General features: G+C 41.1%; 1 protein-coding gene across 1 annotated transcript in view; it reads right to left on the bottom strand.

Annotated features, from left to right (window-relative positions):
• Positions 1-3473: 3473 nt before the first annotated feature.
• Positions 3474-14691, bottom strand: part of bcap31 (B cell receptor associated protein 31) — a 28923-nt gene continuing 17705 nt past the window's right edge. The window contains exons 6-8 of the mRNA XM_085393275.1: positions 5048-5174; positions 4818-4918; positions 3474-4355 (exon numbers count right to left, since the gene is read on the bottom strand). Coding sequence (XP_085249401.1) covers positions 4329-4355; positions 4818-4918; positions 5048-5174 — 255 coding nt within the window. The 3' untranslated portion in view covers positions 3474-4328. The remainder of the gene's footprint in view (positions 4356-4817; positions 4919-5047; positions 5175-14691) is intronic.

The following is a 14691-nucleotide window of genomic DNA, read 5'->3' on the forward strand; positions in this document are numbered from 1 at the left end:
ACGGCCACTCCAATCATAATCAGATTTAAAATCAGGATTTTCAGAAAGAGTTTGAGAAGCAGACCTCTAAATTGTTTAGGTAAGGTAATGGAATATTAAAACATTATTAAAATATTAAAACTCTGGGTGTACGTACGCTTGCCTCAATGATCCATTAAAATCAATCATGGTCTACTTCTAATGACTTCACTGATTTGAAGATGTTTTTTTGTGTGTAATTATTTTATTTAAGCTTATTGAAGCTGATTGCTTCAGTAAATTGCAGCCAAACTGTGTCATCCATTTACTCTCACAAGGGACACGGCGTTAAACTGGTTCGACTTGGGGGTGAAAAACACCACTCGGACAAATTTTGATCTATTTTCCTTTTGTTATCCAAATTTATTCCAGATCATCACAGAGCTCTTCTTACTCAGATATTGTGCGCCACATCTGTAATTCAATCTGCCAACAGAGTGCAACTGGTGACCTGTGTGAATATAAAATTACACTTTGCATCTGTTGAGCTTCAAGTGTCAAATCAAATATCTGAAAACGCTTTTAGAAGCTCAGCCTGACTGTAACTGATCTCTCTCTCTCACACACACACACACACACACACACACACACACACACACACACACACACACACGTGTCGAGCAGCTGCTAAATATACCTTTAAGTCGGTGTGCCCTCCACTCAATAATGTGTTGATCCTGGAGACCAGCATAGAAAAAAAGGACTAAATGTTTTATTCAGTTCAGTTCAGTTAGTGTCTGAGGTCATAAACTGCGCTTCATTCAAAGTTTTAAGAATTTTCCTGGACCGACTGAACTTCAGTTCTTGAATTCTAACAGTTGTCAAACAGGGCTGTCAGCTGTCTGCCAACCGGACTTTTGCACTGCTGATGGTCTCAACCTCATTAAGAAGGCAAGAAATACCACAAATGAGGCACAAAGCACAGATGTGAAGTGAAACCATCTCAGGTGACTTCATCATGAAGCTGACTGAGAGACGTTCAAGGGTTTGCAGCGCTGGTAACAAAACAAAGGGCGGCTACTTTCAGGAATCTATAATATAAAACATATTAAGACTTATTTAGGATTTATTTTGTTTGCTCCGTACTTTTGCATGTGTTCGTTCAGTTTTGATGCCTTCAGGAAGAATGTACAATTTAAATATTCATGAAAATAAACTTTTGGTAGTATATTTGTTTGTATTAGGGTCCTGGTACTCAGGTTTCACCTCTCAGTCCAAAATACACACTTATTAGGTTCATTTAGGTTCTCGAACTTTTTCACAGAGACCCCACAACGTTTCTCAGTCCATTACAAAAAAAAGGTTTCAAGTAGACACCGAGCGGTTAAGAAGACGGATGGATGGTCAGAGGCTCGGCCCAAAAAGTCCAGTATTCCACTCGTATTTAACAGATCACCGTATGGCCATCTGTCAGTTATTGTGTCAGTGTTATGAGGCAAAATCCTGTGTGTCTGAGGAGAAGCCCAAATCTTTGAGGACATTTGTTCACATTAAGTTTCTTAACTCTACTTTCAACCACAACTGCGTGCCAAGTCCTGTACGCTGAACCTAATTCTATCCCATCAAACCTAAACCCTGAAACAGACACAAACTTTTAAGAAAATGTTTTTACTCCGATCAGTTTTTCACTTAGTCTTTGGTTTAGACTTATGGCAGAATATCCTTATAGCTGTCCTCGTTTCCAAACTGTAACTTTATGACTGTGATCAGTCTTGTTGTCCTCCTGTGGTCATGTGATGTGTTTAAGAAACATCTAAGAAAAGTAAAGCAGGCTACAGTCCATGTTAAAGGAGATTCAATCAGATGATATTTAACGAAACACACCAGATCTTCAACCAGCAGGACATCAGATTTTCTTTCAAATCCTCTGCTGTACTGCATGCACTGTGGCCATGAAAGCAGCAGGTCTGTTGATCATTATAAATATTCACTGAGGCCTGAACGGCTCAAACACAGTCTGAACTTCCAGGAAGCAGCTGACAAGAAATACTGGATAATCTATGGAGAAAGATGAGCCAGCGGGACGGTGGGAAGGCTCGGCCGTGCGGCTCAAACCAGTTTCTAATGCCAAACGCCCATTTAGACCAACAGCTGCCTTTTTAAGTGTGAAGAGGAGGTGAAGATGCGACACCAAGTTTAGCCACGAGAAAGAAAAAGAATCGACACAAAGTTTGATCTGAATATAATCGTCCTGATGAAGGGCTGTCGGAGTTTCTGTCAGTTTATTGAAGGTTGTGACTGAAACAGAACAAACACATGCAGCAGATCTTAAACCACTGATTGAGGTGGTAACGCTTCAACTTACAGGGTCTGCTTCCAGATCACTTCCAGGAAACATTCCTCAAATTTTATTTGCTTCTGAAAAACCTCCGACTCCTTTAGAATCAGAATGAGAAAGTTTTGACGTTTTCCATTTTACTAAGATCCTGAATTTGATTTTTTCCATTGGGAGAAACAATTTATTCTATTTTTTACAGGAAAGATAGAGTGAAACGTTTCACTGCATCAAAAAACCCACGAGTGATTCTATGTTAATGATATTAAAGTATACGGCCATAAAGTTCAAATTCTTCTTCAAATGGAGGAAAAAAAAAAAAAAAAAAGTTAGCCTCACTCATAAAATAGACGACAGAAGCTTTCATAAGAAATTAAAGAACATTTTGTTCATTGTGGGTTTAACAGAAGAAAAAAAAAAAATTACTGTAAAAAGAAAAACTCCAGATAAATTGTAGGTGATTAAATAAAACACTTTCATCCATCACCACGAACAGTTTGTTTTACATATTAATATTTAGGGGATCGCTCCTTAACCCATGTCAACAGAGCGGTCACAATATGGTTGAATTCAAACAGAAAATATTTTTCCTTCTGTGACGTCACTCAGACACGCAGCCTTTGAGATTTGGAGACTAAACGCACTTTAATTGCGGTTAAAGGAGAAAAGGCTTCAAAATAGTCCAAGTGGAAATGTGGCAAAATGAGATGAAAGAACAAAATAATGCATTAAAATATCAAAAATGTGATTTTAAAAAGTGCCATTAATTGCAGAATAAACCTCATGAGAATTAAAACGCAAAAACAAAACCCGAGTAAAGTCGTGAAGTGACGCTCGTACATGAGAACGATCAGAAATCGACCCACAGCCAAACGGTAAACTGAGGTGAAAGCTGCGTCCACTTTCCCCCAACAAAAGCCAAGAAACCAGAAGTTCCACATAAACAAGAAAAATGATGATTAAACCTTTTCAGAAAAAAACCTGCTCGTGTTTTTAAAGAGGGATAAGGTGGCGACTCTGATCCATCCTCAAAGATAAACGCACTTTTTCCTTCAAGCAAAGAAAAAAAAATGGTTTCATGATCAGCTGATCATCAGCCCTCCTCCTATCACTAATTTCCTTTTTTTAAGCCTATAAAAACCTGACATATCAAACCCTTTTGCACCACACGGGGTCTTACTGTTGTTGAAATCATTCATGTTTATTGTGACACGTCATTAAAGACACAACAAAAATCTGATCACACCACACAAGCAGAACAGACACGGGTGCCTTTTCTTTTCTTAACATTTTGTAATGAATAACCGAAAGTGGAGCATCAAACAGCTCCAAAATTTAAAGTGTGTGTTCAGCACACGGCTAACAGTGACGAAGAGTTCAGGCAGAGTTCAGGCAGAGTTCAGGCAAACCAGAAGAAGAAACCAGGGGAGACGCCGGAGTCTTGTTTTGCTCGTAATAAGTGATCTTTGCTGCAGTTCCAAACATTCATATTCACAAGAGTCTCGATGGAAATTACAGTTTAAGAAAGAAGGAAATCTGACGGCACAGACATCCTTTGGACTTTTTTAAGCATGTTTTAAACCAGAATGTGCAGAGAGGACTAAATGCTTTTATTTTGGAATGAAGATGATCTTTTCCTGCAGGGAACAGGATTCATTGTTTGGATTTACTTTGCTCCAAAAATGTTAATCAGGGAATGTCCTCAGAAGAAAACAGTTTATGGAAAGTGAAGGAAAAGGTCAGCTGTTTAAAGGACAACAGAACCCCAAAGCTGGCCTTTAAACAGCAAAGTGGACAGAAGAGAGAAAAACAGAAACACTTCAGAGGTGTAAACAGTGACACAGGAAGTCTGACAGTAAACCGACATTCTTATGTTGGAGCTCAGACAGTCTGATTAACCAATCGCAGCCATTGGTGATGTCAGCTGGCCCAAAAGTCGGTGACATCACATCGCGGAGGTGGAAGCAGAGGCAGCAGACAGTTTACTGAGGACGGTGATGAAGATGAAAGAAGCCGGGAACCGTCGATGTCCTCCTCAGTCTGATTTCTTGTCGCTCTTCGCCTGCGGATAAAATACATAAAAACAGCTGATCGCCATGACAACATGCAGCCAAACCATGTCATGAGCTGCTGTAACTGTAACTGATCTCACACACACGCTAAATATCGCTGTGCCCTCCGCTCAGTGTATCCTGGATAATCCTCGTTTTCAGACCAACGTTAAAGAAAAGAGGACTAAGTATTTTATTTATGGCCTCCAGTGAGTGACTGAGCTCATCAACTCATCAGTAAATGTTAACAGAGGTCAGCGCGAAGGGCCATCTCTCCCATTAACCTCTACAGGACCAGAAACCTCTCTTTTGCAACCTCAGGTATCGCCCCCTGGTGGATAATAGAAGTGAATGCATGTTTAAGCAATGACTCTAAACGAGGGCCGTCAGGGGGCTCTGTGCCTTGGTTCCTGCATGCTTTTGCCTCTTTTTTAAATTCTTGTTTTGGAGATTTTAGTGTGTGTGTGTGTTACCAGGAGTTTGCTGTGCTCTTCCAGCAGTCTGTCGTACTCCACCGTCAGGTTCGCGGACTGTTTCTTCATGGCACGAACGTCGTTGTCCGACTTCTGCAGAGCTGTGAAACAAACAGATTTCTCATTTTCACTCAGATCTCATCTTCTCTGTCTCAGTCTTCCTCCTTTAACTTCTTCTCCTCCTCATCTCTTGTGGATTTTACCTACTGACTGCGTTTCCTCCACCTTACCTTTCTTGGTGGCTTCCAGCTCCTCCTTCAGGCTCTTCACCTCCTCCTTCAGAGTCTTGTTCTCCTCCTGTGGTCCTGGTCCTTTCTTCCCAGCCTCCGGCAGCTCAAGACCAGCCTCACGCAGTTTCTAGAAAAACAAACAATATTTTTTAAAAAAGGAGCCCTTTAAGATCTGCCAGATGTTTGCCATTTAAATTCTGGTGCAGATCTGAAAGTCTCCAGAGAGCTGAAAGAAGCCTAATGCATATTTGAAATCTTTCCGTTTGACACAGATAACTCCAAACTTTTGACCCAGTTTGAGTCCAGAGAACCGTTACAGCAACACACCGGCTGTGCACCACTGCTTTATACCACAACTGTGCTCATTGGTCCATACCTGACCTTTTCATTCATCAGGAGCTCGGTCATGGCTGAAGGTTTTGGCAGTGACACATATTTTGTGTTTCCTACTTCGCAGCCTGCATTTAAGGGCTGACCACAGATTCTTGACCACTTTAAAAACTTCTGAAATGCTGACTAACGGAGATTTTGGGAGAACAAGTGAATTTGGAGTTCGTTAGAAAGTGGCGCTTGACTCTTATGAGCCAGACGTTGACTTAATTTAACACTGCCAACAAAAAACAAAACAAATAACAGCAGCTGAAATCTTAACGACTCGTCTGCAGCAAACTGCATTTCCTCCAAACTAGGGGTGGGCGGTATAAACCATATATGGTAGAAACGATATAAATTTGGCCAACGGTAGAGATTTTGACTATACCGCTCTACCATGAGTTGATGGTGTCATCAAGCTGCGGCGGATAAAAACAACATCATCTGCAAATCATGCCGGCGACAGTAATAGCAAAGAGGCAAAGCAGTTCTGGAATACGGGGAAAGCAAAAACTGCGCTTCCTCCACATCCATACCATTGATTCATTAATGCTGAATTTTCTCGCAGCTGCTCTATTCCCATGTTGTTGCAGTATATGAATGACTAACCTCGTATTGTGGATGGATTATCTCAGTTGTTCTCCTGACTGAAGTTTGGTCCGTGTATAGCATCCTGCTATGCGATTGCATTTGTCCTTGACCACCAGAGACCCTCACGTTAACTTTTATCGCGTGGGAAAAAGTTAGCGTTCATCCTTCAGCTTCACTGTGCTAATGTTATGCTAACGTAGCTGTGTTGCTAGCAATCACGTAGCACATCATTATATACCAGCTAGTACAACTTCAGTAACCCTGCAAACGTCACTGCTGTTTAGTTTTCTGTCTTCATTTATGTTGGAAGTGATAGCAGAGCTGTACGTTTTAATTTTTTTCAGAAATCTCTCAGTCAGAACATGCTATATCATGTTTAGGTGGAAACTAGCGAGCTAACTTCCTGCTAACTTCTAACTCTGTTAAATTTAATAAATTCTGTTTTCACGGATGCCTGGGTGTTAAACTTCATAGTTACACCTGGTAAAACAGCAACGCTGATCATTTTATTAAAGATGAAAGAATTTAGACCGTTTTTAACTCTCAGTGATGCCGCAGAGTTCGTTTGACTTTGGGACCTGAAGCGGACGGAGTTTTGGATTACTCCACAAGCCTCCTGACTATGGTAGCCGTAACGCTCCGGCAATCCATCAAGCGGTGCGCCTTCATAGCTTACCAAAGTTGTACTAAATATTTTTTGATAGATTTCTGTGCACCGTGTACTACATAAAATCGGTTCGAGGTCAGTAAGCACAACCAGATTCCTACATAAGGCACACTGTCGATTTTTGAGAAAATTAAAGGATTTTAAGTGTGCCTTGTAGTGTGGAAAATACGTTATACAGAAGAAAAGAATATATTGCGATATATATCGTTACTGCACATGCTTCAAATTATACCGTGATATGGATTTTAGGCCATATCGCCCAGCCCTACTCCAAACTACTCAAGAACAATAATTCATGCAGGGTGACGTGAGGAAAATCAGCGTTCGTGCTCGTTTAAACATTTTCAAATTTGATTCACGCTGCATTATGAAACCATCACTGTGTGTGTGTGTGACCAAAGTGGTGGTGACATCTTCAGTTTCCATTTCTGCTGAGGAAGGAACTGGAGTCATGAGGATTACTGGATTTATTTCATTTCATAATTCATTCGATCAGTTTTGTAATTTCTTTTCTTTTTTTTCTTTTTTTTAAAGCAGACTGTGGAAAATCTTCCTGTGACTCGCTGTAAGCTGGAAACAGACAGAACCTAATTGAGAAATATTCAGAGCATCAATAAGTTTGTCAGACCGACGCATTGGCGTGTTCGCTCAGTGTGACGGAGTTAAACAGCTGCTGAGCTTTAGTCCTTTAACTGACGAGGCCATAAACCCTGGTTTCACTGCTCTGAACTGAACCCGATGGCACGATGTCATCAGACCGACGCACCAAAGATCACAGAGCAGCGAGCGGTCGAGTCACAAACCATAAATTTACAGTAAAAGTGAAACACGAGCAGCTTTTTTAAAATGTAGAAACAGATGTAAAAATAAAAAGGCAAGCATTATAGGAGGTTAACAAGGTTATTACAGTGAACTAAACTAGCTGTGACAAAACATTTTAGTTTTAAAAATACACTTTTGAAAAAATTCCAACTGTATCATTATTATTGTTATTATTATAATTATTGTAGGGTCTTGACCTTACAGTATAAAGCGCTTTGAGACAACTGATTTGATGCTATTATAAATCTAATTGAACTGATTTATTTTGTGCCCTTCAATTAAATTAATTTCCTCTCTTGTAATTTTGCTAGTAAGTATTTTTGAGTCATTGACATGACACAGCTTGAGTAAGTTTAGGGTCAAACAGTGCTGTATCTGTCCAGCAGAGCTTTATGTCACAACACCACTGTAAGGAAATACAGTGTTTTCCAGAAGTCTTGAGCCACCTCCCCATTTCTTTATAATCTGCTTCAAAGGAGACAGACGATCTTGTAATATTTTAAAGTGCTATTAGGCAAAGCTCTCCTGGCTTTCTCAAGACCTTTCACATTATGGTCTCAGGAAATTGGCTTTTTTCATTCATTTGTGTCCTTACAATGAATAAATAAATATCAATGTGAAAACCGTAAAAAAGTAGAGGACAAAATAAGAAGCGACAAACCTAAAAGACACTGAACTATACAGAGCAGATGGAGAGGAGCTGGAAGTCTTAAAGAAACAGAAAAAAACCTCCTCATCTGAAACTGTCTCAGTAGATGGACGCTTTCAGGAAGCTGTTCTTAGGAAAGGGGAAACCAGGAGAGAAGGGAGAGGTACTCCAAATTACACAAGCACTGAACTGAGAGTCAGCAAAAACACATCTTATGGAGTAAGGAGTCACATTTTACATTTTTGCTCATCAATATGTACAGAGGAGAGGGGTGCAACAGTGAGCGTCTGCAAGTCTCTGAATGGCAAATCTTCATTTTTCAGCCTCACAATGATCCCAAACAAAGCATAGGGATATTAAAAAAAAACACACAACACCATCAGGCAGGGACTGGCCTCCCCAGAGCCTGAACTTCAACATTATTGAAGCAGTGTGGGATCACTCTGACAGCGAACACAGCAGCAGGCACCAGCGCCCAAAGAAGCGCTTTGAATGTTTTTCGGGGCGGCTGTGACACATCGACAGCTACATGTATTGGCAGCTAATCAGCTTGTTGCTTATTCTTTCACTCACTGCCTGTGGGAACAGCCCTTTCTCTCCTGTATTCGGGTACAGCACATTAACATTGAGGCTGCTGGCAGGAGTGTGCTACAGCCCTCCTCTGTGTCTCTGTGCCAGGCTTTGCCCTCATAGATTATCTCTACAAGAATGTGACCTCCTGCAGCTCCTCTCAGCTCAGGACTCCCTCTAAAAAATTCTGTCAGTGGGAAAGGATAAAAGCTTTTAATCTGCTGCTACAAACAAAAGCAGGAATGCAACGCTCTGAGGACTTTTGGCAATTTCTTCCTCTCGTGTTTGATAAACACCGACCTTGAACTCTTTGCTGAGTTAATTCTTTGTCTACACCAAACCAAAGACAAAATAACTCAAAATAGGTTTCTTTTTTTAAAGAAAATCCTGCCTGCTTCATGGACCCACAGGGAAAAAAAAGATCTTACAGAGCAAATAAATGATCTCAGATCTGCAATTTCGACATTAGTTAGTAGTTAGAAGTCCCTCTGCGTAATTACATGGAGCAGAGCAGGTGCCCAGGATCATCTTACTGGCCTTTACAGTAACACACACACACACACACACACACACACACACTCTTGTTTTGATATCTTAGTGAGGACATCTCATTGATTCTTTCCTTAGTCGCTTACCCTAACCACCAACCTAAACCTAACCCTTAGCCTGACCTACCTAACCATAACCTAATTGTAACCCTGTCACTAAAGCCACATTGAGTTTCAAAAATGCCGGGCACTTTTGTCCTCATAAGTGAACGTTGGTCCCCACAAGTAACGCAACATTACAGTTTTCAGTCCTCACAAAGACATCTAAACAGGCACACACACACACACACACCTCCCTCAGTGTAAACTGTGACCTGTGTAACTGTGTTTGCAGTAAAGTGACTCCACCCTGACAAATCAGTGAGTGCTGCACGACCACTTGCGTCTTCCTGTAACTCCACGTGTACGTTTGACCTTTGGGGCTACACACACACACACACACACACACACACACACACACACACACACACACGCTGGGTCTTAAGAGAAGACTCCTTGGAGCAAAACATCAAGTTTTTACTTATTAGTGTTGTCACCGATTCATTTAAACTTTTTTGTATTACTGACTCTTAGATGAGTTTAAGATTTAAAAAAAAAAGGCCAGAATCAAAGTATAACATATCATTTTTAAATATCACTGCTGTCTTATTGTTTTTAACATTATCAATGACTTCCCTAAGCCCATTACAACAGTACACTTTGGAAATGAAAATGAGATGAATTAGTTTTCACTCCGACGAGCATCTGACACTTTCTGATCACAGTCACTGAGAAAGAAGGCATAAAAGACAAAAGACGGGACCACTTCAACATCAACACTCTGACTGCAATTAGCAGAAGGGAGGCTTACAGCTGCTTGTGTCAATCACAGCAGTTTCACCACTTCCAACATGACGGTTTATTTAAAACAAACAAACAAACAGACAGAGTTATGAAAGAAGAAACCTGTCCCCTTTGGCCAAAACTGCGTCTGCAGCACTTCTCTGTTTCTGCTGTAAAGCTGGACACTTTAATATAGGGCTGTATGGGGAGGACTGACTTACTTCTACAGCCTGCCTCGAGTGGTTATTTACGGAACTGCAGTCATTGCCATAAAGAACATTTATGCTCAATGAGGGCAATTCTCAGCCCACGTCATATATTTAAAAACTCAATAATTTACACTGGAATACTTTTTAAAAAAATCTTAAAATATGCATTTTCTCTTATTTTACTATTACCTATTGCACAGCTGCCAGAAAGCTGAACTTTGCCTCTCTGGTTGATGAGATCAATCAGCGTGTTGTTGGGAAACATTCAAGGGAGTTTATAAAATCCTTGTTGAGTCACTGAGAAAAATCCCCGCTGCCGCCAAATATTCCTGAAATGTCGAACGTGTAAACACATTCATGGAAACCAAACCCAGAGATGAAGTGGGGTTTGATGAAATAACGTCAGGACCCTTTACCACAGTTTACACACTGCCAAAGTTTCAACCTCGGGAACGTTGCTTTGGATGGACAGTTTGTCCGTTCCTCACCTTGGGACACGGTCAATGAAACAATGTCAAACATGGATTGTGTGTGTGTGTGTGTGTGTGTGTGTGCGCGTGCGTGCGTGCGGGGGGGAATACGAAGCACAACACAGTATAAGCGCGAACAGCACCTGATAAACTCTTATTATCAATCATTGAGGTTTCTGCCAGAAAACCTATTAGAACCGGCTACTGTGATAGCGAACCAGGATGGGATTCAATTTAATAATGCACAAAGTGAGCTAGCACCCCTATCTGTCCAGAACTAACAAACTCCTGTCTAAACCTAACCCTGCACCACTCCACTATTTCAAAACTCAGATTTAGTCTTTCAAAGACTTTTCAAGAATTAAAACGATGTGAATATACCACTTTAACCAGACAGCTGGTTTACCCTTTGCTTTAAATGCTTAACAGCTACAACTTTAACTTGGTTACATCTTATTAAACTAACACGAGTCAAATTCAATGTTAGTGATTAACATTTTTTGTTATTAGTCAGCTCTACTGTGTATCATCATGACTCAAGCAGGACACTCAGTGAGCGGCACATTTCTCTTTAACAAACAACATCTACAGCGTCTGTGCTGCAGACCTACTACATGCTAGTTAATCTGCAAGTGAAGCTGCAGTGAGCAGCTAACTCAGGGGTGGGGGAAGTCCAGGCCTCAAGGTTTTAGATCTCACCCCAGGTCAACACACCAGAATCAAATGATTAGTTCATTACCAGGCTTCTGGAGAACTTCAAGACATGTTGAGGAGGTCATTTAGCCATTTAAATCAGCTGTGTTGGATCAAGGACACATCTAAAACCTGCAGGACATCAGAACTTGAGGCCTGGAGTCCCCGCACCCCTGCACTAACTGAACAGTAGAAGGGACCACAGTTACTGTTAGCTGAGCACCCTCTAGTGTTCCTGTCTTGTAACTACATCTCAAACTAAACGTGTGATCAAAAATAAACATCTGATAGAAAAGAGACACTGCAAAAATGCTAAAAACATTTTCAGGGTCAGCATTTCTGTCTTAGCAGCAGTTTTAGCAAAGACTTCGATAACCTCAGCTGTTCTGGGGTCGGGGCACAGAGCCTTCCAGCTTGTCCTGGGCCACCTCCGGCTGAACACGCCTAAAATGCCTCACTTAGTAGGCATTAGGGCTGGGCCATATTATACCGTTCACGGTAATACCGGTATAATGTTAGGCAACGATAGGAAAATGAAATATCGCGATAGAATGGGAGTAAAACGCGCATGCGCAGTGCCTTTGTTTTCATACGCACATGGCCGATTGTTGAGTGAAACAAATGAACCAGAATTGGTTTGTAAAAATGGTGCAACTTCAGTGATGTGGAACTGGTTTGGCGTTTGTCCGTCAGATACACGACAAAGCACATTTTTTTGCAGAACATGCAAGCGGCCGTCGTTATTGTCGTATTTGTCGGACTAAGATGCTCTTAAATCTGGGAGTAATCTGGGTCCTAAACTCCGTACCTTCAGGTCAAACGAACACTGCAGCATCACTGAGCGTTAAAAACTGTCTAAATTCTTTCATCTTTAATAAAACGATCAGCATTGCTGCTTTACCAGGTGTAACTATGAAGTTTAACTTCCAGGCATCCATGAAAACAAAATTTATTACATTTAACGGAGTTAGAAGTTAGCAGGAAGCTAGCGGAAGTTAGCTCGCTAGTTTCGCTAGTTACCCAAGCATGATATAGCATGTTCTGACTGAGAGATTTCTGAATAAATTAAAACGTACAGCTCTGCTATCACTTCCAACATAAATGAAGACGGGAAACTAAACAGCAGTGACGTTTGTAGGGTTACTGAAGTTGGGCTAGCTGCTATATAATGATGTGCTACGTGATCGCTAGCAACACAGCTATGTTAGCATGACATAAACAGTGAAGCTGGAGGACGAACACTAACACTTTTCCACTTATAAAAGTTAACGTGCCTGATAGTTAGAGACAAATGCAATCGCATGGCAGGATGCTGTAAACGGACCAAACTTCAGTCAGGAGAACAACTGAGATAATCCATAACAACTGAGATAATCCATCCACAATACGAGGTTAGTCATTAATATACTGCAACAACATGGGAATAGAGCAGCTGCCAGAGAATTCAACATTAATGAATCAATGGTACAGAAGTGGAGGAAGCAAGAAGAATGAGTTTAATAAAGTTTGATTTATCTGACTGCCTTGTTTCGCTTAATGTGCCTTATAATCCCGTGCACCTTATGGTCCGAAAAATACGTACTGCACACTGCAGTTTAATGTTGCAAAGCACCTCTTTTTAACTTCAGTGGATATTATACATGGTTATGCTCAGGATATGTCAGCCCATTTCTACTGGAAATGCCTTTTGGTTAAACTTTCAGCAAGGAATTTGCATTTGCACTGTTACATTTTTATAAAGTTTTAATGTACATAAAAACCAGCTTCTTGTTTAAGTGAAAATAAATGAAAGGTTGTCTTTTTGCGCTAGTAATGTTGTGGAGTTGTATTTTGTCTCGCATCAATTATATCGTCAGTTATATCGTTATCGCAAATTTTCAAATATATATCGTGATAAATATTTTTGGCCATATCGCCCTGCTCTAGTAGGCATCCTTGTCAGGTGACCAAGGAGCAGCAGATCTACTCTGAGCTCTTTACACTTTCTCTAGAGAGGAAACTGAAAGCCAGCAGCTGATGTTTTACTGAGAGAACCTGTATCCCGGGGCGATCGTGGCTCAAGAGTTGGGAGTTCGCCTTGTAATGTTACATCCACTGAGGTTGTGGCCCGAGAGGCCTAAGGACACACTAGCAGGAAATAAATCCCATAATGCCTGCAGGGATACGTGTTGCCTTATTGTGAAGCAGGAAGGAGAAAACAAAAAATTCAGGGCTCATTTCTGAGATTTACAGCACAAAATCTGCCATGCTGGTGCAGAAAAGCAAAGAGATTTGGTGCCTTGTACAAATCGGCGTGGTGACTCAAACTGAACTCTGAATGTGCTGAATCAATTTCCAGATGAAGGATGACGCTTCCAGTCATGAGCATGTGGTGTTTGCATCAAACAGGAGTGCAACTAGAGAAATCAGCACAAAGAGGATGCACTAGAGCAAGAACACATTGAAACTAACATGCAGGATAAAATTTAACTGTCAGGGCTGGGATGGAAAATGGAAAAGCAGCTGAGATAAGCCAAACTGCAGCTTCTCAGCCGTATAAAACAATAACTGGCTCACAAGACAAAGTTTAAACTCCAAAGAAGAGAAGCAAACAGTCTCCTGCACAAAAATGCTCCACCGCAACCACTTCAAGAAACCCAGGAGTCATTTTTATTAAGTTATGGCTCCTGTGGGGTCTGCCTCTCAATCACACAGACCTAAAAATACTGCCTTTTCCCGTCTCTGAGCGGCACCCAAAATTTTTTAATTGTTGTAGTTGCTTTTAGAGTATCTTGCTCTATAAAATGTGCCTGGCATGCTGTGTCTGTTCTTCCAAAACTCAGGACTGAAACTTGGGAATCCGCTTCTTCCAGTCTGGAGTTTCTGCAGAACAGTGAAGCTGGATGGAGTTTTATTATGAAAGACATCTCTTCCAGAAACAGCCAATCCTCAACCACAGAACAGAACCATTTTTACCAAATATCACCATGACGGCAGTGTAGGGATGGGTACCGGTATCCGGTGCCATGATGGCACCGGGTCTGACATAAACGGTAGTAACCAGACCGAAAAGCAGCGCACATTTCGGTGCTTTTTTTCCCCTGAGCTGTGATACACTTTAGATTCTAGCCAATCATTTTACGTTTCCGAGGATAGTAGGCGGGCCCAGGTACGTACGTTCTTTTAGAGCAGAGCTACAGATTAAAAACGCCCAAGGCGAAGCGGTCAAAGTCTGGCTGTACTTCATAGCAA

The sequence above is a fragment of the Rhamphochromis longiceps genome, linkage group LG20 (genome assembly GCF_057381845.1).
Source record: "Rhamphochromis longiceps isolate RC_006_pf linkage group LG20, R_longiceps_female_GT1.1, whole genome shotgun sequence".
In the NCBI taxonomy this organism is placed as follows: domain Eukaryota; kingdom Metazoa; phylum Chordata; class Actinopteri; order Cichliformes; family Cichlidae; genus Rhamphochromis; species Rhamphochromis longiceps.